The 25,501-nt window shown below is 50.5% G+C and overlaps 1 protein-coding gene across 4 annotated transcripts in view; it reads right to left on the bottom strand.

Annotated features, from left to right (window-relative positions):
- Positions 1-6,630: 6,630 nt before the first annotated feature.
- LOC144126081 (arylsulfatase B-like) overlaps positions 6,631-25,501 on the bottom strand; it is a 65,038-nt gene continuing 46,167 nt past the window's right edge. For all 4 annotated transcript variants that reach the window (XM_077659998.1, XM_077659996.1, XM_077659999.1 and 1 more), the window contains exons 3-12: positions 24,219-24,329; positions 21,299-21,458; positions 20,083-20,195; positions 17,988-18,104; positions 17,555-17,686; positions 16,791-16,917; positions 13,349-13,642; positions 10,678-10,943; positions 8,019-8,207; positions 6,631-7,200 (exon numbers count right to left, since the gene is read on the bottom strand). In XM_077659998.1, coding sequence (XP_077516124.1) covers positions 7,072-7,200; positions 8,019-8,207; positions 10,678-10,943; positions 13,349-13,642; positions 16,791-16,917; positions 17,555-17,686; positions 17,988-18,104; positions 20,083-20,195; positions 21,299-21,458; positions 24,219-24,329 — 1,638 coding nt within the window. In that variant the 3' untranslated portion in view covers positions 6,631-7,071. The remainder of the gene's footprint in view (positions 7,201-8,018; positions 8,208-10,677; positions 10,944-13,348; positions 13,643-16,790; positions 16,918-17,554; positions 17,687-17,987; positions 18,105-20,082; positions 20,196-21,298; positions 21,459-24,218; positions 24,330-25,501) is intronic.

The following is a 25,501-nucleotide window of genomic DNA, read 5'->3' on the forward strand; positions in this document are numbered from 1 at the left end:
AGGACGTAGAGGCCACGTTGGGGTCCCACGAAGCTCCAACCCAGTGGTGGGCTGGACTAGTTTTGCCACACATAAGCGAGAGGGCACGCACGCTACTCACGCGGTTGTCCGTCGAGGAGAGGAGCGAGTACGCACTGCTGCAAGCTAAAGTGTTAGACGGCTTGAGGCTCACTGCCGCCGAATACAAGCGTCTTTACTCATCCGCGAGCAAAAACCCAAATGAGACGTGGGAGCAGTTTGCGGTACGCCTGCAGAACTACCTGGAATACTATTTAAACAGCTGTCAGGTAAGTTCGCTAGAGGAGTTCAAACTGCTAGCTGTCGCGGACCGACTAAGGGAAGCCCTCAGTGCAGAGGCGAGAGCGCACGTTGCTCTAAATGATAAGCCAGGCTTCCTAAAACCTAGCGAGATTGTCACGCTGGCAGAAAACTACGAAGAAAGCCGAAGGTATAAGGTCGGGAAAGCAGCGAGCGCGGCGATGGCGACGAACGAGGCAGTCGAGGTAACACAGCGCGACGGAACCCAGTCCCGACCAAACAACACGCGATCCCGGGGACGGGGACAGTGTTTCCATTGCCACGGGCATGAGCACATCGCAAGACTTTGCCCGAAAAGGCAAACAGCGGGAAAACCAGACATGGGGGGCGGACGCGCAAACCAGAAACCGGTAATCGCCCGAATATCGGTCCCCTTGCATGACAGGGAGGAAGTGCACGGCTCAGTAAAAAGGCAGCCCGCCGAGGAGAAGGTCAGCGCCGGAGAGGTGACATTGTTGAGTAGTGGGAACGCTATAAGTGCGCGCATTGACTCAGGGGCCGACATCACGGTCATCCGCAGGTCGCTCGTGCCGCGATATGAATGCGCGGGGGCAACAATAAAACTCATCGGGGCTTTAGGAAGCAGGTTGTCGCGGAGCTGGCGTACGTTCCCCTAGTAACAACTCAGGGAGCACCGCGAGTATCATTTGACCCGTCGGAGCGGGGCATACTGTGTGCAGTCACAGACGAGCTTATAACTGGGATAAGCGCGTTAATCACTCCCGAAGACTGCGATCGTGTCCATACGCAAGAACAGGGAGAAGCCGAGGTTTCTGACGAAGAAATCGAAGAGAGGGAGAAGCGAGTTGACGAGGTTATAGCGGGCGCGGTAGCAGGAGATTGCAGCGAAAGGGAAACCGCGGTGGCACAGACGACGCGGCAACGGTTTCGCGAGGCGCAGATTGGAGACGAATCACTCCAGGAAGCGTTGGTTCAGGCTAGAGAGGGAACACACGGCATGACGGTCCGGGACGAGCTTTTGTTTCACCAGGAGCCTGTTGCTGGGCATCCGTGTACGCAGCTTGTCCTCCCAACCGAACGACGCGCAGAGGTGTTAAAATTGGCGCACGACTCAAGTGTGGGCAGGTCTTCTCGGCGAGCGGAAAACGCTTCAGCGGATAAAGGCTTCATTCTTCTGGCCCGGGGTCACACGCGACGTGAAGCAGTACTGCCGCTCATACCACGCACGGGTGAATGTAGTAGGGGTGATATTCGAGGGCGACACGGAGTTCGGCGACGGGCCCACGTTCCCCATGCGCTCAGTGCCAGGCGACGCGCTGCCGCCGGGTGCTCTCGAACATTTGAACGAAGCGCAGCGCCGAGAACTAGAGGCACTGATCGAGGAGAATGGCCAGGTTTTCAGCAGTAGGCCCGGCAAATGCACGCTAGGAGCGCACAAAATCGTGCTAAAGGAGGGTGCTCAGCCACGGGCTGGCCATGCGTACATGGTCCCGATGGCGTATCGGAAGGAAGTGGAGAGGCAAGTAGATGAGCTCCTGGAGTGGGGACTAATATATCCCGATGAGAGTCCTCATGCTCACCCAGTGGTTTGCGTCGCTAAAAAGCATGGGGGGCTGCGCCTGTGCTGCGATTATCGGAAGTTGAATGCGATAACCGAGCAGGACGCCTTCCCGATGAGCCTACCGTCCGAGCTGCTGTTCCGAGTAGCGAAGGCCAACTTCATCAGCCAATAGACATGCTGAGAGGCTATTGGCAAATATCCCTTGACGAGCAGGCACAGGACCTCACGGCATTTGTCACTCCGGTGGGGCAGTACGCATGGAAGGTCATGCCCTTCGGCCTTCGAAATGCGAGTTCGACATTTCAGACGGTCATAAACCAGGTACTAGCACCGCACCTCGAGTACGCATGCGCCTACATAGATGACCTCGCTATTTATTCAGACACCTGGGAGGAGCATTTGAGGCACGTTCGGGCGGTGCTCGCTTCGATCTCAGCCGCCGGGTTCACCGTGAACGTAGGCAAATGTCGTTTCGCGAGACGAGAAGTCGAATTTTTGGGCCATGTGGTTGGGTCGGGGAAGCACAGCGCTAATCCTGGAAAGGTCAAGGCAATAGACGAGATGCCGAGGCCCCAAACAAAGAAGAAGCTCAGAAGCTTTCTTTCTAGGCTTAGCTAACTATTACCGACAATATGTCCCCGACTATTCCCGCGTCGTGCTGCACTGACGAGCTTAACTAACAGTTGGACACCGCAGCGGCTCCCATGGGATGACGAGGCGCAGAAAGCTTTTGATGAGGTGAAAGCTTGCTTGAAGAGCGCATGCTCACTTCATGCGCCTGACCCAAGTCGGGAGTTCGTGCTCGCAACCGATGCTTCGGACTAGGCGGTGGGTGCCTGCCTTGCCCAGTGCGATGACGAGGGCCGCGAGCAGCCTATCGCTTTTCTGAGCAAAAAGTTAAGCCCGGCTCAGACCCGCTGGGCGACTATCGAGAAGGAGGCTTATGCCATCATTTGGACATTAGGGCGACTTGAAGTCTGGTTGTGTGGCGCACAAATTCGGGTCATAACGGACCATAACCCGCTCAAATATTTGACTCTGAGTAGTTCTCACAGCGCCGAGCTGTGTGTGCTTCATTCCAAGATGTTATGCAGCACACTTGGTAGGGAGGTGTCGTGCGCGGCTGGCTTGGACACATCCCGAGCCCCAAGTAATCACGTACGGAACGCCGCCTGTGTGTGTACAAGAGTGTGTACGCTGTGATCCATTTCCTTTTGACTTCACATGGCACTAATGAGTCAAGCGGACGGCGACGGAGGGGAGTTCGGGGTGCGCAGGCGACCCAGCTTGGCCGGGCACCATTGTTCGCAGCCCCGCTCCGAGAAGCAGCAACGAAGACGCGCGACGCCTTTCATCCCTACCGCGGCGACGCTGCCCATGGCCATGACCCGGGCGGCGGTCGTTCAGTGTGTGGCTAGGAGGCAATTTTGGAGACGCGTTCCTCATGTTCACTGTGAGCGCTTATCAGCTCCGTATGACTGCCAGACACTTCCTGTGCACGTGGGGGCATCATGAAGAATTGGGGAGCGGTGGCGCCTTAAGTGGCCCCTCGGGGACGGCTTTCGACAATCTGTGCGGTCCTCGCATGCTCTTTAAGCGAATAAACATACCGCCCCGCGGGGGAGGATGGAGTGATCCGAGAGGGGAATTGTTAGTATTCGTGACAATGACCGGTCCCCTCTCCCCAATCTTTGATTGGGCGTGCTTTACTCTCCTCTGTCTCTTTTTCACTGCGTTTTCCTTTCCCATGTGTTTTATTGGATGTGTTTTCCTTTCCCCGGTCCTTGATTGGATGCGTGCTTGTGTTTTGACCTAATTGGTTGGTGTCCCCACTGAGGGCGGGGACTTAGGGATTAAAAGAAGACGTTTTGGTGGGACCGGGGGTTGATTTCGTCTGGACACTCTGCGGATCAATCACTATGTACATAGTTGTTCTCCTTGTTGTACCTTCCGTTCTGTCTTAACTATTTTATTTGTGATTAAACACTTTACTTCCTGAAGTTCCACGAGTAATGTGACTGAGAAAGTTTAGAACCTCAAGACGTCGGCATCCAACAACGTCTACCTTTCCCCTTCGGGCTGACATCAAAGAAGAGAAAGGGGTAAAAGGAACTCAGCTCCAATTATTATTATCACTCCCAGCACTGACTACGAAGTATGACCATTGGATAGTTTTCGACAATGCCAGGATAGGTGACGCTGTATAACGAATTGGAAAAAACAGCGCAATCAAAGACGAGACACAAGAGAAGCACAAAACACCGGCGCTATCATCGCCCGTTATAAAGATGAGACCACAAGGCTCATTTCGGAGGCTTGCCATATCAGAAAGCTCGGTAACACCTGTATCAGCAGCCCATCGATAAATCTACTATCAAAGGAACTTGCGTATCTTAATCAGTGACGTGCCCCTTTTTTTAGTCAAGTTGTGTGGTTGTGCGGTATCTTTCTGTCATGCTTACTTTGTGTTGTTACTCGTGCCATTTCATTTATATGCTGCCTCACCTGTAGCAATAAACCATTTGGTTGTTAGACAGCGCCGGTGTTTTGTGCTTCTCTTGTGTCTCGTCTTTGATTGCGCTGTTTTTTCCAATTCGTTAAACATGTACCAACCAGCCCGTATTTTCCCTCTTCTGTGACGCTGTAATCAACCTGCTAAAAAGGTTTTTTTTTTCTAATTGTGTTACATGCCCATTAACAGCCCTACCAACTGCGTTCACCCACACGAGGCTTAGGCCACGTGACTAAGCTCCACAATGGAGGGCAGCGCTTAAAATTGTCTGCAAAAGATTGGAAAGGGTCAGTGCCGTTTTCACTCCTGCACTCCGGGAATAACAGATGAAGGGAAGAGAGGGAGAACAGCATGCAGATCTCAAACAATATGATGAAAAATAATTGCATGCAGTCAAGAAGGCGGTGCTCTGTTGTGTTCAACCACAGTGCTGCCGGGTACCCAGCGGTTTCCTAATGGGCACGAGCTTCACCGCGGAGAGAGAGAGAAATAACCCTTATTTGCACCCATCAAAAAGGATGGGGGAGCGCTATTGCCTAAATCTCCGTTCATTCCCCTAACCGTCGGTCGAAGTCCCTTGGGACTAGGCGGCGGTCAGGGCGAGACCGATGACTTCGCATTGCTCTTCTGCTTAGTGGTTGAGTAATAAGGTCTCCCAGTACTTCTGCATTTATGTTCGTGCCGTTATATGAAGGGCGGGTCCAGACCATGTGGACTAGATGTGCAGTGCTATTGCAGTGATGCTCGGCTTTTCAGCGGCGACATGCTTGGGGAAAGGGTCTTTGACCATACCCACTTCGATGGATCGTTGATGCGTCGAAGCTCTGTCCGTCATGCGCGGTTAAGGCACAGCATCCTTTCCCAAGCGATCAACCTAAGAAAGCTGCAGAGCACGAGGCCTGGGAATACCTTGTATACCCATTCAACGAAGCCTTGAGTCGTGCAGTTGCGAGACCAGCACCGGCCGAACCATGTAACCTCATCCCGAACAGATGCGATCGCGCGGTCCCAGTGCCTCACAAGGCCGAAAAGAAGTTAACTGCGGGGTAATATGGCCCCAGCTATGGTAGTATGACCATGCGATCATATGACTATGACCAATGGGTACCTGACCTTTGACTTGAGAACTAGGTTCAAGCCACGTAGAACCCCTAGGCATCTTTTTTAACGTTTTGACTTTTATTTTCTGCGTACGATAACGCCACCCCCTCCCCACGAGTACAGGCACTGGCGGAAACCGTGGGAAACATTCGTGCGGACTGTGGTCGCAGTTGCGCGCCGCGCGTTAACACGGACGATATGCTCCGCGCCGATAATCGAAAGCCTCATCACAAGGAATGAACTCTCCTGTGACCAACTTTGCATATTCTTTTATCTTCAGTTGCACACGGGTTTGTCTTTTTTTTAGAGCACAACGTTAACACGTGCTTCCTGGCTTCATAATGGCGCCGGGCGGCGGGCGAGCTAACACCGCAGCGGTGGAAGAGCGGTTTGAGCATCCACCTCGCATGCGGAAGCTACGGGGTTCGATCCCCAGTGCCGCCGGGTGCCCACCGGTGGCACAAAACAACTAGTTCACTCCTTCCCCTGGCCTTACTCGGCCTAAAGTGTTGTGGTCTGTTATACTTCATGTGCGATATTTTCTCGTGTATATGTGTCACCAGTTTGTCACCATAGGTAAAGGTGATGTTCATAGTCTTTTATTCTTTGCTTTCTGAGTAACTTTTAATCACAGCACTGACTGGGAGGGTGGTTTTAGACAGTGGCAGCGTTTCTTTATGTAATTTTTTTCAGATCTTTTTATTTTGTTGAAACGCATTCCCGAAGCGGTTCTGTAGCCGTGCGAAATTAATGACGGCCCATTATCCTCGATCCTTGAAATCGTGACTAGCCAGTACTATAGTGCCTAGAATATACTGGCAGTATATTCTAGGCGCTATGCCAGTACTGAAACCACACCCAAGCCGCCGTCCAATCACGATCCTGGGATGCATACGAAAAGCTTGCTGAAGCTGATTCCGTGTGCCTTTTTTTTTTGCCCCAGAAATCTGTTCGGGGAAACAATATAATTAAAGTAAACATAGTTACTGATATCCCTAGTTGCTTGCAGTTATAGTCGTGCACACATATTATGTTAAATTAAGCTACCGGCTGTATGGCACGCTGACACAGAGTACTCACCTAAAAGGCCGACACCAGATGCGGCAAGCGCATGCCAAGATTCCTTTGACAACCCCTTCCTGCGAACCCTATGGGCCTTGACACCTGTGCTACGTATTATTTTCTCTGTTTATTGCCGTCGAGTGGTTCTTCATTATTGTGACTTTCATATCTGAGCTTTTTGCCGGAGCTTTTGACACTTGTACTTGTAATTTTTCTTTTATTTTTTTTGTATCCATGTACCCACCTTGCTAAAATCCCTTGTGGGATTCCATAATAAAATAATAATAAAAGCGCTTGAAACTCGGAGCACGTGCCGACCCTATAGGGTTCTCAACCAGCGTGGAATTTGATGCTATGGTTCCGACCCTCCGTGACTTCTTGAAACTGGCGCTCCCTGTGGTTAGACATCGGCTATGGTGACATATCGCGACGACTATTGCCGCACAGGGAGCCGCCTTTTTCGGAGCACTTGTGGAAGCCATGGAGGGCAGTGAAAGAGAAGAGACGCGCCCATTAGAGCCTCGTAGCGCGTTCGTCGAGGCGACGCGCGTCTCTCTCAATCGAGCCAGGGTGCCCACGTCCCGTCGTGGTTGTCGGGAAACGAGGCAGGGTCTACCGGTGGCTTGATGGGAGGGACGGTTTGTTCCCTGAACTCTTGTAAAGTCTTGTTCAGCGATTCGAGTATCTGAAAGGTAAAGCGGGATTTATAAGAGATTCACCTGTCTAATGGCACATAAACGTGGATGCACTTTGTGTCATTGCACTGAAGAAATGATAATCGGAAGTGTTAACTTCGAGCCTTGGCGTGGTGCTTTGGTATCAAAGACAGTCGGTAACCATACGGAGATAGTGGTATGTGGGGCTGTTTTTGGGGTAAACGACGCCGACTGCATTATGTCCCATACCCGTATATCGCCTATAACCTTCTGGGTGAGCTGGGGAGTGGGCGCTTTCAAGAGCGAGCTCTGCATGGTCATGTGACTCGCGTGTGTTTGGCGCATGACCCTGCAATATAGTATATTAGGGGAAGGGGATGACATAGTTATCCCTGTCATTTCTTCACCTGGGGCCGGGAGCAGCCAGGGAATTCTTGCGGCGCTAATTTTTACCTTTGTGTAATCATTCGGAGATGTACCTTGATACGCTGCTGGAGATTGGCCCTTACCTAACCGCTCCTGCAGAAAAGCTACAAGGGCAAAGCAAAGCGGAGACGGTTTGAATTCCGTGCCACGTATAGATGCCGTCCCTGCGTCAGCTTCCTTAAAGTTACTTGGAAATATTTTCCAATGACTCTTCCTAGCTTCCTTCTGTTGTGTGACGTCATCTCTTGTGTGACGTTATCTGGCCACACTCTCTCGCCGCTGGGCACTTTACACTCCAGCATATTCTTCTTTCTATGGCCAATTTCATTACTCGAACGAACGGCTTCCGCTGTGCGTGTGCCTGCGGTGACGGGCCGCACGACGCGTCACGCGTGGCGAAGCAGAAAGTTGGACACCGCACCTGTTTATGCGTGGAGGCAAGGTTTATGCACTCGCAGGGATCCTCGTCCAGGTCGAACAGATGCACGTTGTCCAGTGACCGGAAGCGCGATTCGTCGCTGCATGTTCCTTCCGGGCACCTTAGGCTGGCGTTGGTCCTCCAGTCTGATGGGAAACCCAATTCCTGTTTGCCGTACAGGGCTCGCAGCGCCTGCAGGATGATTTGGGTCAGTAGTGAGCAAGCGCACCTTTGTTTTTTCAGTGGTATTAAAATTTTTCAGGACTCATTTAGAAAGCATGTATTTAAAGAGCTGCTGTTATTTCATCTCAGGGAAGTTACACTGCAGAGACGTACCAGACTGGAGAGCTGGGCGAGTGGGTACATTTTGAAACAAGTAAAACCAGCTGAAAGACGCAGACACAGAGAAACACGTAGGACCTGTGTGCTTCTCTGTGCCTGCGTCTTTCTGTTTTACTTGTTTCAAACTGCAAAGGCCGCCTTGCATGCGGGAGGTGCGAGGTACGACTCCCTGTGCCACCGAGGGTCGAATCCATCTGTTTTTCAGTGGGTGCAAGCTATACACCTGGCCTTGTGTTCGTCTTCTACGGGGTGAAATGATTGGAAAATGGGACTTTGACTCCGCCTTGTGCAGACCAAAAACATATAATCCACGAGCTGCCGCGGTGGCGTGGATAACATATATGGCGTTCGGCTGCTCGCCCGAAAGACGCGGGTTCGATCCCGGCCGCGGAGGTCGAATTTCGATGGAGGCAAAATTCTAGAGGCCCGTGTACTGTGCGATGTCAGCGCACGTTAAAGAACCCCAGGTAGTCGAAACTAACCGGAGCTCCCCACTACGACGTCCCTCATAGCCTGAGTCGCTTTGGGACGTTAAACCCCGATAACACCATATAAGCCATGACGCTTTCTGGCTGAGCTGCCGCTGCGCCATTAAACTGGAATCACCACCATCATCATGTACTGCACATACAGCCTGGGACTGATGAAAAAGAAACGTACACTTTGGTCGAGATCCTGTACCACTGTGAGCACACGCGCGAAATACATTGGACAATAAAGAAGAAAACACAATAAGACAAAGTACTGTCGTGTGTTTTCCCCTTACTCCTGTTAAATGTTTAAACGTATTTTGCGCTGCGGGCTCACTACCATAGAGTACATTTCCACACTTGAAAGCCAGGGTGGGCGCACCTACATTCTGGAGTTCACGGGACGCGCACCGCAATCTGCCACTGTGAAATCTGCCTATCGGAACGCTATTGCCTGTGGCCAGAAGGGCAAATCGGAAAAGGTGTCCACCGCGGGTCTCAAACAACCGTCCGCGCACTGCAAGCGGGGCTTAAGAAGTTCAACAGTGTTCCTGCCTAACCTCACTGGATTGTTTCCCCCTTTTGCCTCGTGATAACCTTTAGTGGTAAATAAATAAGCGGTAGTAGCCTGGTTTTATTTGAATACGACCGGAAGATAAAGCATGTATGTGAAGAAACAAAAGGTATAGGTTGACTCGTTAGATTTTTTTTATTTGGATGTTTTTCTGTCAACATTTGCTTACTTTTATTTTCCTTTTCCTTAGACCCCTTCTTTCACCTCTCGCCTTTCTGAATACTGGCCTATGGTAGACAAAAGGTTGTCAGCGCGGCCCGAGTGGTGAGATGAAGCCAAAAGCAGCTGACGACGGAACACACAGCTGTAGGAGGCCGTATAGGCATAGGCACGGGCTCACCTGTCACCGCGGATGATGAGGCGATCATATGTGATGTTTTTATTTTTTTTTGTAATCCCTGCTATACTATATCTATATCTTATCGCGTCGACACACCACCAATGCCAGGCTATTACCAAGGGCTGTTCTATTACTCTCAATGCGCACTTTCAGCAGATACCGCACATGCCTACTAAACCTGTCTACAGTTTTATGCACCACGCGAGGCATCGGACTGTCGACATGTGTGGTATGTACTGAAAGTGCACGCTGATAGTAATAGTTTGACATGGGTGGTGCATCGATGCGACAAGATATGGAGTAGTATAGTAGGAATTGGAAAAGAACCGCAGATATGACTCGTCATCCGCGGTGGCAGGCGAGCGCGTGCCCATGCCTGTACGGCCACCTGCAGCTGTGCGTTGCGTATGCAGCTGCTTTTCGCCTCCCCGGCCGATGCCGCGTTGCAGGAGCGCCATTTGCGAAGTAAACTAGCGCTGTGTCGTACACATGCAGTAAGTTGAAACGCACCAAGTAGAGCGACAGGTGTGTGAAAGGTAGGGTGCAGGAACATGCACCGTCAAGCGGCAGGAAAATACGAGAGGGCAGGTCGGTTTTTTTTAGGTCACGCCAATGACCTCATTGGCGTGATCCTTCATATGCAGCTGGTTAGCAACCCGGGCCCTTTTACACCGAAGCGCGGGAGAATTTCTCCCTCACGTCTACAACGCAGAGTAACGACACTAAAAGGAGGTACTCCAAATTCCCGCGTGTTTCCTGCAATCTTTTGCTATAGAGAGTGGGAGCCATTGGTCGTCGACACGAAAATGCCATTGCAAGCGATGGGGCCGAACGTCGGTGGGTGTCATATATGCTGTCTGTCGTACACAGTTCGTGCAACAATGATTTGGACAAGGGGCCATCGGTTCGAGCGGCCGTGTAATAATGAGGGCGCACTTCTGCAGCGGTGCTTTGTTCCATGAGCGCGTCCAGGTCCTGCCAGAGTAGTGGTCCTTGTCCTCCCGGGAGGGGGAACTGCAGGTCGAACTCGCCGTCGGAGTAGGAGCCCACGACAATCTTGAAGCGGTCCCTCCGGACGGCTGCGTAGCCCCAAAGGGGTTCGATGTTGTACACAACCTCGGAGCGTTGCGAGGGCTCGTCTTGTGACAGCGTGGCCCAGATGTCACGGCCATCCAGTGGACCCAGTTCGCTCACCGAGCCTCCTGCAGAGCGCGGCGGCGATTTGAACAGTACTCATGAACGCACGGCACTGTGTCAAAACAACGCTTTAGCGGGGAGATGGAGCGGATTAAATTTAAGTACTGATTTAAGTTAGTACTGATTTCTTAGGGCTAATGGCTGTGTCAACGCAGTTGATCCCCAAGAGGCCAACGCGTCTATCATCCTTTATTAGCGGTGGCTCAGTGGTAATGGTGCTCGGCTGCTGACCCGAAAGACGCGGGTTCGATCCCGGCCGCGGCGGTCGCGTTTCGATGGGGGCGAAATGCTAGAGGCCCGTGTACTTTGCGATTTTAGAGCACGTTGAAGAACCCCAGGTGGCCGAAATTATCTGGAACCCTCTACAACGACGTCCTTCATAGCCTGAGTCGATTTGGGGCGTTAAATCCCATAAACCAAACCAAATGAGCCTGTGTGGATATTTAAAGGGCATGCACAGAGATTTCAGTCAACACAGACCTCGCTATAGCACTGGTCAGAACCAAAACCCAATACATGGTAAAAACACATGAGCTTTCGTTTTATCTTAAATTTGAAACCTTGCCCAGCGGTCCCCTTCACTGACAGCGTGCAGTGGTAGCAAGGAGATGCGGTATGCCGAGGACTGCCGAGTGTACATGACGCTGTTGGTGCCGCCAAGGTGCCTTTCAGGACATGCACAACTCCTCCCAGTAAATGGCTTGTTTTGGAATACTCCGCCTTCCTGTGTGTATTCGCGCCGTTGCCATAAGGAGTATACATATAGGGCTGCAGGCCCGGTGCTATACGGGCACACCTTCCAGGTAGTCTCTGCTCTGTCTTTCAACAATGCACTCAGAGATGTGTTCTCTGCTCCTTTTGTGTATATTTATGTATGTATGCATGCATGTATGTATGTATGCATGCATGTATGTATGTATGTATGCATGTATGTATGTATGTATGTATGTACGTATGTATGTATGCATGTATGTATGTATGTATGTACGTATGTATGTATGTATGTATGTATGTACGTATGTATGTATGTATGTATGTATGTATGCATGTATGTATGTATGTATGCATGTATGTATGTATGCATGTATGTGTGTGTATGTATGTGTGTGTATGTATGTATGTGTGTGTATATGTATGTATGTGTGTGTGTATGTCTCTGTCTGTCTGTCTGTCTCTCTCTCTCTGTCTGTCTGTCTGTCTGTCTGTCTGTCTGTCTGTCTGTCTGTCTGTCTGTCTGTCTGTCTCTCTCTCTCTCTCTCTCTCTCTCTGTGTGTGTGTGTGTGTGTGTGTGTGTGTGTGTGTGTGTGTGTGTGTGTGTGTGTGTGTGTGTGTGTGTGTGTGTGTGTGTGTGTGTGTGTGTGTGTGTGTGTGTGTGTGTGTGTGTGTGTGTGTGTGTGTGTGTGTGTGTGTGTGTGTGTGTGTGTGTGTGTGTGTGTGTGTGTGTGTGTGTGTGTGTGTGTGTGTGTGTGTGTGTGTGTGTGTGTGTGTGTGTGTGTGTGTGTGTGTGTGTGTGTGTGTGTGTGTGTGTGTGTGTGTGTGTGTGTGTGTGTGTGTGTGTGTGTGTGTGTGTGTGTGTGTGTGTGTGTGTGTGTGTGTGTGTGTGTGTGTGTGTGTGTGTGTGTGTGTGTGTGTGTGTGTGTGTGTGTGTGTGTGTGTGTGTGTGTGTGTGTGTGTGTGTGTGTGTGTGTGTGTGTGTGTGTGTGTGTGTGTGTGTGTGTGTGTGTGTGTGTGTGTGTGTGTGTGTGTGTGTGTGTGTGTGTGTGTGTGTGTGTGTGTGTGTGTGTGTGTGTGTGTGTGTGTGTGTGTGTGTGTGTGTGTGTGTGTGTGTGTGTGTGTGTGTGTGTGTGTGTGTGTGTGTGTGTGTGTGTGTGTGTGTGTGTGTGTGTGTGTGTGTGCTGCAGGCGCAACAAAATCGATACTAACGCAACAGAAACCACGAACGACGTTGACGGCTGGTAAATGCGACGCAGTGACTACGTTGTGCATTACCACATTACACACCTCTCCTGCTCCTTTGTTGTCACTCGATTCTTTGAACAAAATTTCACATGAGTATCGGTCATTTTCTGAAAGGAAGCGTAATAGTGCCAAGTGAGCGTATTTCAAAGCCCCACTGATCTTGTCAAGAGAAGGAAAGGCAATGAGCCTAACACGCGGCGATGGGGAAAAAGAGAAACGAAAATATGAATTCGCTGTTGAAATTGAATGTGCCCGTTGTCACGGGTCTTTTGTGGCCAATTAAAACAAAGAACATCCGCAATGTGCCCATAGAGAGGCACTCAAACCTATGGCTCTTAATACCGGAACGGCACTTCGGTGGCGTCTTGCGCTGTCGAAGCGCCTGCGCGATGCGAGATCTATAAGCGGCATTGACAAATTACCATAAAAATTACCGAGGCCGACGTCTTACCGGCGAGTGCGTAGAACGTGGGCAGCCAGTCGGTGATGTGCAGGAGTCGTTGAGAGACACGGCGCCCCTGGGCGATCAGCGGCGACCAGACGAAGGCGGCCGCCCTAGATCCGCCCTCCCACGGGGAGGACTTGGTTCCACGCAGCGGCCAGTTGATGCCGCCCGAAGCCAGGTAGCCCCAGGGGGCGCCGCCGTTGTCTGCGCTGAACACCACCACGCTGTCCTCCAGCATGCCGGCCTCGCCCAGCGCCCGCACCACGCTCCCCACGGCTCGGTCCAGCGACTCCACCATGGCTACGCGGAGCGACATCCGGCCTTACGTGAGTGACTTGCTTGGGTATATAATGTATGTGGTACGTGGGGATTAACGATCCTAAACTGCACGTGAGCTATGGGGGATATCGTAGTTGAGGGCTTGGGATTGGATTTGGGGTTTAGATTCATATCCGTACAGCACCATCGCACAGCACAGGTGCGTTTTATAGCCGCTGCTGTTAGGGCCACAGTTCTTGGGATGGTGGCGTGGGGCGTTGTTCGCAGTGTGGAGGGGAAAAGTGGAAAGGGGGAGAGAGGAGGGAAGGCGCGCGAAGAGCAAGTGGTTTTAGGGTAGATTACGAGTTGTCACATTAGTAGGCGTTGAATGTAAATGATGAAATATGCGTTGCTTGGCTGAATGTTATGGTGAATTCCAACCGTAAATCGGGAGCGGTCCGCCCGCTTCGCGACAGAGTGCCTGAATCCGGCAGAGAGCTCCCGCCGCAGATCTACGTTTGGAACACTCTTCTCACGTCGCTGACGGAAAAAAGTACCCCGCGTTCGTTGCACTCTCCCGCGCGCGTCTTCACGACGGCAGACTTCCGATAGAATCCTCAGATTTCGGCGAAGCAGTTCGGGTTCTCCACTGAGCCACCTTGGCACGGCGACTGCTCCCGATCTGCAATTCGAGTAGCCTTGCTCCAAAGCAGAAAAGGTTGAACCGGAAGTGTTCCGAATCTGCTATTAGAATTCGTCATTAGTTCCCCATCAGAAACATAAGTGACAGGACCTGTAATACAGCAAGATCTTGACAAGGTAAGACACAACCTGCGAAACGGCGGCATAGGGTTTGGAATGCGGAGGTATCGCACAACTGGCTACCGACGCGTTTACATTGTGGCTTGCGCATCCGCGTCGTTTGTGCAAGGCGCTCGGCCCTTAGGTGGGAGAGGAATTTTTACCGGTGTTGAGCTTGCGGATGCTGAAGCCAAAGGCACAAAATTGAGCAAATAACCAACAGCAAACGCTGTAAAATCGTCGTCGATTTCGTCGATAGTTTCATCATCATCATCATCATCATCATCATCATCATCATCAGCCTGACTACGCCCACTGCAGGGCGGAGGCCTCTCTCATGCCTCTCCAATTAACCCTGTCCTTGGCCAGCAGCGGCCACCTAATCTCTTCCGCCCACCTATATAGAGTATACACAGCGTATATATAGGCGTAAGAATGAAATGCATTGCTGGGAATACGTTGCACATTCTAGGACGGCTCATAGATGGCGGTAGCCAAACACAGATACTGGCCACGGCCTTTGGCTGCTGAACGTGCCCTCGCCGTCGCCAGCTCGTGTTCTTGCGTCTTCTTGTGGTCGTCTTGCGTCCGTCCTTTTCTGGAGTGGCATGTGTGTCATCGAAAAAAGGACAAAACGCACAAAAACCACATGGAGGCTCACGCCAGCACATGCTCGCTGGAAGTCCGACTTCACTAGCAGCGTAGCTTTGACTGCGGTTCGCCTACGCCGTGGTACTCTCCGCCTACTCCCTCTTAGCGCTGGCTAGCATAATTCTGTGGGAGTAATGTGGGTGTATAGTGAACTCGAATAATTCTAGTTGACTATACACCCACCTGCAGCTACGCGCCGTCGTGGTCACGTGGAGGAGTTGCCATACGTGATACGCGCGTCGGCGGCAACCGACTCTGCCGCAAGCGACGCAGCGCCATCCATTGGCACGGCGCGAAAACTATGAACCGACTTGCGCGTTAACAGCTCTCGCTGTAAACGGCAAGTAACTCCTGAACTGCCTGTAGAGATTTCTAAGCCTCAGGTCAAGGTCCCAGAGGTAAATCCTCTGATAAAGATGTTTGGTTTGGTTTATGGGGGTTTAACGTCCCAAAGCGACTCAGGCTATGAGAGACGCCGTAGTAAAGGGCTCCGGAAATTTCGACCACCTGGGGTTCTTTAACGTGCACTGACATCGCACAGTACACGGGCCTCTAGAATTTCGCCTCCATCGAAATTCGACCGCCGCGGCCGGGATCGAACCCGCGTCTTTCGGGCCGACAGCCGAGCGCCGTAACCACTCAGCCACCGCGGCGGCTGATAAAGATGTGGTGTAAAAATCCGCCACTGAAGCAGCCAAAACCCCACTTTCGCAAGCGTATGTGCAAGGGGCAAACCGCGATAATCTGTTCGACGGCATCAGGGTTGGGACTCAAAGCACAGCTTCTTGAGTCTGGACCACCAATTAGATGAAGGTAACGCGGCGTAAAAGCCATGCTCCACTTGTCTATGCTGAAGGGTAGCGTGAATGCGCTGACGCGACAGCGTTAAGCAGCCTCCATCGCAAAAAAGCCGGCGTCGTCGGCGTCGTTGAATGTGAGCGAAAAATCCGCAAAAAAATCCCCAGAGAAGCAACCTAGGAGGCAGGTGGACCACCTAGGCCACGTAACCTTGTGGCGTCATCACAACCTGCCCACCGGATTGTGAGCAAACTGCCAACCGTGTCAGCAGGTGGCAGTTCAGTTAATGATTGGTCGCGAGACGTTGCTCGGGAATAGCGACCTGGGTCGCCGCGCAAACCCCACCGGTGGCAGCACCTATCATAGCACGCCAATGGCGCATGGCTTAACCACTGCACCAAAGCGCCAGGGGTGGTATGAAGACTCCCAGGGATCCGTGAATATAAAGTATAAAATGACCAATTGTGCATATATGGGCATTAACCCATTAACGCTATCGCGTCATACCGTTCAGGCGGAGCTTAATGAAGCATTTTCAATTTTTTCTCGTGCTGATGCGTACAGCTGGGAGGCACCCAGTGCCAAATAACGGTAGGAACTTCTGCGCATAACGCAGGCCAGTATTTGCAGTGCTAGTTTCGAATCAGATAATCACTGCTCTTGAGGAGTCTTCTCGCTGAGCTGCAGCTCACAGATATATCACAGATATGCTACCAAGCTCTCTGTTTTGTGAGATATTATTGGCTGCATTCGCTAGTTGGCATAGATAAGGCAGTGTGTCTGCAACATGAAGGGCACTAAATTCGCCTGAAGCGGAGAAATCGGCGCTAGGAAAGAGCACGCTCCGAGAAAACGCTGCGAGTTAGCAATGTATACAGTTGTGAACAAAGTTAACGTTCCTAGCAACGGTCCATTGCGTTTAGAATGGAAACCTGCTCACCAGCGTAGATGGTTCTGTTCTTCTCTCCGATGTATGGAAACTTGTCGATGTCCTTTTTCCGAGCCTGCAGAGGATTATCGTTGTTTCCGGTATGGGGTGCCTGGTGACTCAGATACAGAAACTGCGGCTGCCAAAAAAAGAAACGATCGCGAAGATCGTGTAGCTTTTGTAAATGTTTCCAGGCCAACGCCCTATAGGCTGTTTCCAGAGTGAAGTCGAACTTGTCACTCGGCAAAATAGCCGAGATTATTTGTCCCTTCAAGCTTGAGGACTCCTATAGACGTATCTTATGGTAAAATTAGCGAGCTCAGTCGATAATTGCGCCGTTGTACCACCCTACGTGGCCACACAGGCGTGAAAGAGGTATTAATGTGGGCAGAGGAATGCAGGCATATATGCGGAAATGAGTAGAAACGAAAAGGATGCACGATTGATTGGGGTCACCTGCGCTTTCACCAGTGTAGCAGGTTCATTCTACCGTTGTTCTGAAAGAAGCTATTTTATTTTGAATACCATGATTTAACAGTCATATGGCAGCGAGATTGCCGAGGGCAGCTGTGCAGACGATGGCAGGTGCAAGTTTAAGCTTTGCGACTTCACAACTTTTTGTTCGACAACTGTTTGCAGTAGCTTTACTTTCACACTATTCAAGATTTTGCTTTCCTCCGATTTTGTAGTACATACTTCTGCCGAAGTAGGGTATGTGCGATGCGGGTTCAGCTGCCAGTGCCAGGAAGGCCGGCGCATGCATTCGTTCGACCCACCTTTGACTTGTCCAGGTTCTTGATGAGTTGCACAGCCTTTTCGGCGAACAGGTCGGTGCTGTACCTTCCGTTTGCGTCCAGAGCGGGATCCGTACCGTTCCAGAAGTCGAGGCCTGATATTTTTGTTTCGCCCTGGGAACGCGACACGTTTATTTTGCTGGAACTTAACACTTGGTGCTAGATAATCTCGAAGAAGCCTGACAAGAAGAAGAAACAGAAAACCGGGCGCAACCTGGCGGGCGCAGTTTCTGAAGCCGGCTACACGATTCCCTCCCTTCCGCCAGAGTATCAATCCTTTATCAAAGTTAAATAAGGACACGAAGTATTAGTTTAGTGCTTTCGACAGGCAACGCAAATCGTGGAATGTAAATGCAGAGGTTTTATCAGAGCTGCAGCAGCTGAGCCCAGACGAATACTGAAGTCGTGTACGTACCTGGACAAGGTCGAGCATGTGGGTGAAGTAATCTCCGTGCCCGTAATACAATCCGTAGAAGTTGTCGAAGCCCCTTCGTGTAGGCGTGTATTCGTACCGGTAACATCCGAGGTGCCACTGCAATTCATGCAGAAGCGAATGAAATTAGATGACTGGCGTTAAATGAAGACGTGTTAAAAAAGCAAACTGAAAAGAGGGTCTGCTGGTGATGAGGTTACGGGTGGTAGTCAGACGGGACATTTAAGGATCTAAACAGGCAGGGGCTCTGCACTGGGAAGTACTGATACTGCCTCGCGTCGAACACGCTGTCTGCATGACGTGGTACATTCTTGCTGCCTATAGCGAATGCTTTTATCCATTGGGGATCGAAAATGTGAACACTAATGACCACGCATAATATGCACTGCATTCCTGGAATGTGCAGCCCGCGCAGTTCACGAAAAACATGTTCTTTTCTTTCTGGTGCGTACTATGATATTCTAAGGCCGACAAGTGGCGAGACATGGATCGGTCCAGTGGGACGCGCGCAACACAGGACGGCCCATACTGTAGTCTCCTCTCCGGTTCATCATTGCGGCACAACTGGACGGTTACATTCAGGAGGGCCTCGTCATGCAACCTCTCCTGTTTCCTCTCCCTTCACAACTCGACCTTCCTTACCCTGCTTACATTCTCTTCATAACTGATCTCGACAGACGACCTCGGGGGAGGGGTGCTTGATAAGCGTGTTTCACTTCTCAAGACCTCCATGAATATATATATATATATATATATATATATATATATATATATATATATATATATATATATATATGTGTGTGTGTGTGTCTGTATGTATGTGTGTGTGTTTGTCTGTCTGTCTCTGTCTGTGTCTGTCTGTGTCTGTCTGTCTCTGTCTGTGTCTGTCTGTCTCTGTCTGTGTCTGTCTGTGTTTGTCTCTGTCTGTGTCTGTCTGTCTCTGTGTGTGTGTCTGTCTCTGTGTGTGTCTGTCTCTGTGTGTGTGTCTGTCTCTGTGTGTGTGTCTGTCTCTGTGTGTGTGTGTGTGTGTCTGTGTGTGTCTGTGTCTGTGTGCGTGTGCGTGTGCGTGTGCGTGCGTGTGTGCGTGTGTGTGTGCATGTGCGTGTGTGTGTGCGCGCGCGCACACACAGAACGCAAAGTCGTTCTATGCATTCGAATATGCATTCGAAAGCTCTTTCAGTTGGGTTTCCTGCTTTGCACATATATAAAATGCTGTCACTTGGATTTCCTATGCAGCATATACAGATGTCGTTTGTGTATTTTATACGTGAAAGCATTTAACATGATTTCGGGCACGATCCTGAGCGCAACGACACCATTTTAGAAATGTGTAAAGCGGGAAGGGCAATCAAACGAACTTATTATTACTTAATTTTAGTTAATTAATCGCCTAATTACTGAGCTTTATCACGTACTTAATGTCCGCCTTGCTGTACAATCCACCTGCAGACACAGCACCGACGTAACTCACACTGCTTGAAATGAAAATCTGTAGCGTTAAAAACATCAGCCTGTATATTATAGACTGTCGGCACATGAATAGCGCCAGCTTGAGACAAGTGGAGAGGGAAACTTATATTACGCGGCAGCCGGTTAATGACGCAGAAAAAAAATTTGAGCTCATAACGATGATAGAAGAGAGAACAGTTGTTTCTTTTTACTCATCTGTCTGCAACGCTGCGTCTGTGCCATCTCGTTCTGGTTAATTGGAGAAGCAATACATACAGATATAGAATGCACTGAAAGAACTAGTACAGAAAGAGATCCTAAAGAAGAAACTCTGGGGGACCCTTAATGCAAGGTGAAAAGTTGGGCTGGTTTGTGGATGATCTGCTCTTCGGAGGCCTGTTACCATCGAAGGCCACGGCAAGATAGTGTGCCGAATTCTCCGTTCAGAGGCGTCGAGGCAGGCTCGCTTTTTGACTGCCTTCTAGCTGTGAATCTCAACAACACCAAAAAAAAAGACCCTTTGTGCATATGCAAATTTGTTCTTCACATTCCAACACAAAGCCTTGTTCTCAAGGGTCTGTTTGCCCAGTCACCAGTCGCTTTTTTTTCAACAGCTCAGTGGACCCACCTTTCCGATCAGGTGCGTCTCGTAACCCAATTTCTTGAGATGCTGAGGAAGGAGGGTGTAATTGAGGTCGAGACCATACGGCTCGCCAGGCTGTATGGGTGTGGTCTGCAGACCTGCGCAATGGGACCGTTATTGTCATTGTTTCCCGCTTCATACATGACACATATTCACGAGGAGGGATTGGGAAGGGATTGGTGATAAAAGCCATTAGGTGCAATGCAGGAAAGCAGACCAAATCTTCGTTTTTTGCCGTCTAGAAGCTCGTATTGATTGCGGTTGGACTCTATGCCGTAGTTACCAGGTACCACCGTGCTCGGCCATAGCATTTTTTTTATGACATATGCATGGTTAATAACTAGCAAAAAGAGGGTTTCCAGAACATCTTTGACAAAAAAAAAATGTTCTCTTTCTAGTTCTTGGAAGGGATGTTGGAACGGAGAATTGAAAAGAAGCAGGAACGTGGTTCACAAAGGTCGAGGAAATATCTTCTTGACTCGTCGGCTACAAAACTGTTCCCAGTATTTCAAAGGGCACCTGTTTGAATCACAGGCGCTTAAAACCTAATTTATTGTCTCTTTCCTGTGCTATTCTGCGATTAGAACCTCGGCGTTGTATCGTCGGCTTCTGAAATATTCGCAAAATATGTTATGCCCATGAAGGACGCTGTATTCATGGGTACCTCATGTTGGGAGCGGTCAGGGGGAAGAGGGGCTGAGGTGACCCTATTTAGGCCACGCATTTTTTAAAAGCGGTTTTTGTTTTAAAAAAAAACGGGCCATGTGTTTTCTTTGTTTTTTTTTGCGAGAAATGCCTCGCCCGCTCCTTTAATGTCGTGGCGTATTGCATATTATTTAACGGGGGTATTGCTTGGCGATATTCCAATAGTTCTATTTTCATCACAGTTCTGGCGCGAAGTTTCCGGTGCCCACCGTGTCCCTTGTGAAAACGTTCATATAAACGTCTATGAGAAGCTGTGCGCGTATGAAAACAGCTGCGCGTTGTTCGAACGAGAAACGTGCGTGGAATGTCAGTTGTGGAGCTGACAGCCAGCATGGGGCTTACAGTGATGTTTATATCCTCTCCCCTGTCACATATGCACAAGCCCTGCCAACTCGTAAGCTTTGATAGACCTTCAATTCTCCCTGTGCACATCTGTGCTTATAATCTAGATATAGTCATACACTGAGCGACGGATGACACACGGGACGCCGTATACCGTATCGCGTCGAGTATAGCCCCGTCATGAGGGCGCCCCTTGACGCCGTGCACGACGGATGCACGTAGTAGTTGTTGAGCACCACCCCGTCGGCGGCCAGGGCGTCCAGGTTGGGCGTCGGGATCTGGGCGGACCCGTGGAAGCTGACGTCGGCCCAGCCCTGCATTCAGTGCAGAGAGAACGGCGGCCAGCCACCACGACTACTTCCAGGAACACTGGAGGGCCGCGACACATTCACTCGTGATACCGGAACCCGTCACCCCAACCCGCACCTTCGTCAACGCTGGCACAAAACGACGCATGACTTCTCGACTTCCAACCATGGCGCTAACAGGAGCAGACATAAAATCGGCGCTGCTCAAAAAAATAAATAAAATAAAACAGTAACAGTTCAATGTACAGGACTCACTCCTTTTTCTCTGCTTTTGAATTCTACACAGCGATTACGAATCCGGACTAAATATGAAGCTACATAGAACCCGGCAAACAAGTTATAGTACGAAAATGTAGCGTCGGGCGAACAGGTGGCGACGCGACAGGGACCTCGAGTTCCAAGTGCGACGCTGGGCTGGAACTCTAGCCGTCCAAGCGAGCAGTTCAACTCGGTACAAACGCTTCGGATGCGTCGCCTTGCACCACTTCCAACTAATCGGTCGAGCTGAGCTTCGCAAGCTTCCATGGGAGGGTTTCCATTTTTCGTGACAACCTTGGGCCTCGCCGAATTCATATGCACCGCTTGCGCGGCCATTAGAAAGAAAAAACGTTGAGTTGGTGTGGGTGGGCGCAGCTGGCAAAGGACCGGGTTAATTGGAGAGACATGGGAGAGGCCTTTGCCCTGCACTGGGTGTAGTCAGGTTGATGATGATGATGTTGAGTTCATGATGCTAAAACAGCGCAAAAAAAAAGGCGAACAAGAAGAGAGGTAGACATATATAGGACGAGAGCTGCTGTCCTGCTCCCACTCATCTTGTGTCTACTTTCCTTGTTCGTCGTTTTTTGCGGTTTTATCATCATGGACATTGGAAAGAAATCCCGCGATGCACTGCAAGTCACTGCCTCATGATGGCACCACTTCACTACTCGCGGACGCAAAGGCCCGACACCCTAATTGACGTCTCATGCGCACCTCCAGTTACGCAATCGCGTCGACTTCTACTATTCAGAAGGCATTCTGCTCCCCGAAGTTCTCTACGAGCGCACATCTCGGAAATCGCAAGATGTGCGCGCATCCCGTCTCCTTTTACAATGTTTCCCAGATGGGCCTGGATAACCATGGATGTGTAGACTGGGCAGAGGGCGCTCCGCTTGTAGTGTCGTGCTCCGAATCGGCCTGGCAGCGTGTCCAGTCACGAAGCGCGGATTGTGGTTATTCTTATCACCATCCAAGTAGGTCATTTATAAGTCTCTAATTACCCTCGGGTGACTTTGACGGGTTAATTAAGACGAGATGGTAGAAACGTAAACGTGATTTTCGAGCCCCTTTAGACAATCGTTATGACGAGTGACGGGTGCTCTTTAGGAAGGACGGTGGCAGATGTACTCTGCGGAAGTGTATAGCTGCAGCAAACTGAAAATTGTAACACTTCTCGCTGCTTACGTGGTTTAAGCCAGGCTCGGGATTTTCAATATTTTGGTACACAGCAAAGCTTACGCCAGTGTTTTCGTCGTCTGTCGGCGCTTTATAGGAAAACGTTCAGAGACCACTTGCCTTCGTTTCCCTGCTACAACATTGCTACAATCTTAGCGTCTGAAAATTCCCGAAAACCGATCGGTTTTCAGCTATTTCGTAAGAGGTCATAGAACGTAAGAATATTGGCGTCCCCCATTTCACCATTACCTTCAATTCATTTTGTTAAACGCAGCCTTTCACCTTAACACTTTCACTGCGGCAGCGATTTTTGAAGCCGTAATCCCTGTGCGTAGTGGCCCACTGGTGGACCACCCTTAAGTTTTCTTGGGTACGGCGAGACCCGCCATTTAGCCATCCGGGAAGCCAACCTGTTGGAACCACAAGCAGATGTCAATTGCCACCTAGCATGCGTGTTTTTCGCAGAGTCCTCGAAAAATCTGAGATGTCCCGTGGCTTCACTCCGGGACTCCGTATTCGTGCCCCACAGCATGAATGCGAAATGGGACCACCCGATGACCCGCGACGCAGTGAACGTGTTAATTTCTGAGACATCTGCATGCACGAAAGTGAGCATTTCTTCCCGTAAGTTGTCTGCGCGGTCAGAGGTACCGCTGATCCGATTCTCATTCAGCATGTGCAACCTTTACGAAAAATATGCAGCCTGCCACGTTTTCTTCTGGGTTATGTTTCTCAGCTCGTTTTGCACCGGCTCCGGCTCTCAGAATCTACTGAAAGAGAGATACATTTTCGTCCTCGCATGTCCGCAGCTTGGAACTTACACGGATGCTACAACAAGAGACACACTACACGGCTCAGGAGCAGACCCCTCGGGTTGCATATTTCTGACAAAATGTGCTGGCGCTGGCAAAATGTTATAAATGGCGGATGTGCAAATTTCTGAACAGGGCGAAAAGTTTGCGCGCAAGCTCCTACTTGACCAGCTTAGCGTTGTCCCCTGCTGGGCTGTCGCCGAAATACGCAAATTTTCGAACAGCGCGAAAAGTTTGCGCGCAAGCTCCTACTTGACCAGCTTAGTGTTGTCCCCTGCTGGGCTGTCGCCGAAATACGCAAAATTCCGAACGGGGCGAAAACTTTGCGCGCAAGCTCCTACTTGACCAGCTTAGTGTCGTCCCCTGCTGGGCTGTCGCCGAAATACGCAAATTTCCGAACAAAGCGAAAAATTTGCGCGCAAGCTCCTACTTAACCAGCTTAGTGTTGTCCCCTGCTTGGCTGTCGCCGAAATACGCTATGCTTAGCTAATTAGCCCTCACTTGGACGCAACCCACTCACGAGGTCATCGGCGAGTATGAAGACGATGTGCGGTCTCTTGATTTGCTGCCGGTACGTGACCGGGACGTCCACGCCGTAGGCCAGGAGGGCGCCGACGGCCCCGACGATGACCTGGAAACCGGGGAACAGTTTCGTCACTGAGTCTGCTCTTGTTACATTTCGGAATACCGCAGACACCTTTCTTCAAGGTGCTCCGCCTATAGTTGAGCCAATGTAAAAATTTGGAGAGGACACTTAGAGAGAGAGGCAAATAGGAAGAAGGAAGGCGGGGATGTTAACCAAAAGGGTGTTCTGGTTGGCTACCCTGCACTGGGGAGGAGGGATGAGGGGATTGAAAAGAGAAATGGAGAAGTGGTGACGGGTCACTTAAGGTTCGCCTTAAGGGTATAACGCGATAGCGCTAATCGGTTAAAACCGATATATGCGGAATTGGTCATTCTCGACTTTGCATATTTTCTTGGGAGTACTCAGACCACTCCTGTCGCAGTAGTGTAGCGGTTAAGCGATGCGCCACTGCACTGCGATGCCAGTTGCTGCCACCGGTGGGTCTTGTGCGACCCAGATTGCTCTTCCCATGCAACCTTAATTTATCTACCACCTGCAACGGTAGTCACTTTGCTCGCAATCCAGTGGGCACGTTGTGATGACCCTACTAGGTTATGTGACCTACGTGGCCCACCTAAGTTGCTTTTCTGGAGATTTTTCACTCACAACGCCGACGACAACGACGCCGGATTTTCCGCAGAACGGGAGCCTTAACGCGAGAGCCTTAACGCTAAAAGAAAGAAAGAAAGGTCAACGAAGCAAAGAAGCTTTTGAGCATCACACTTTTTCTCTACAAATACAGAGTACTCATCAGAAACCGCGGCGCCTTTTGCATTTTGCCTCCATCGAATGCGTTATCCGTAACGTTATGTGCACTGCTTTTGCATTTTTTCACAGCGTGGTTCAAGTGTCCACCTACAAAGTGGTCGCACCGGCGCGTTGCGCACCAGCGCCGCCCAGAGTCACCGGAAGCATGTGCAGCTGCGTGAGCTCGGCCTCACCGTGGCGACGGCAATCAGTCGCGAAATATTTTATTGCCTCGATTTTGACATTCTCCTGCGCTGAAACTTTTAGCATCTTTCGGAAACTTTACCATGAAGTGCTCAGCTCGGCGCCCTGCAACGTTCTATAGTTAAGTATTCTCGAGGGTCTTTGCTTATGAACTCTATAGATTTGGCAAAGCATTATAACTGAGAGCTGCCATCGCCGGACACCAGTGCAATTAATTCACTGCGTCG

The sequence above is a fragment of the Amblyomma americanum genome, chromosome 3 (assembly GCF_052857255.1).
Source record: "Amblyomma americanum isolate KBUSLIRL-KWMA chromosome 3, ASM5285725v1, whole genome shotgun sequence".
In the NCBI taxonomy this organism is placed as follows: Eukaryota; Metazoa; Arthropoda; class Arachnida; order Ixodida; family Ixodidae; genus Amblyomma; species Amblyomma americanum.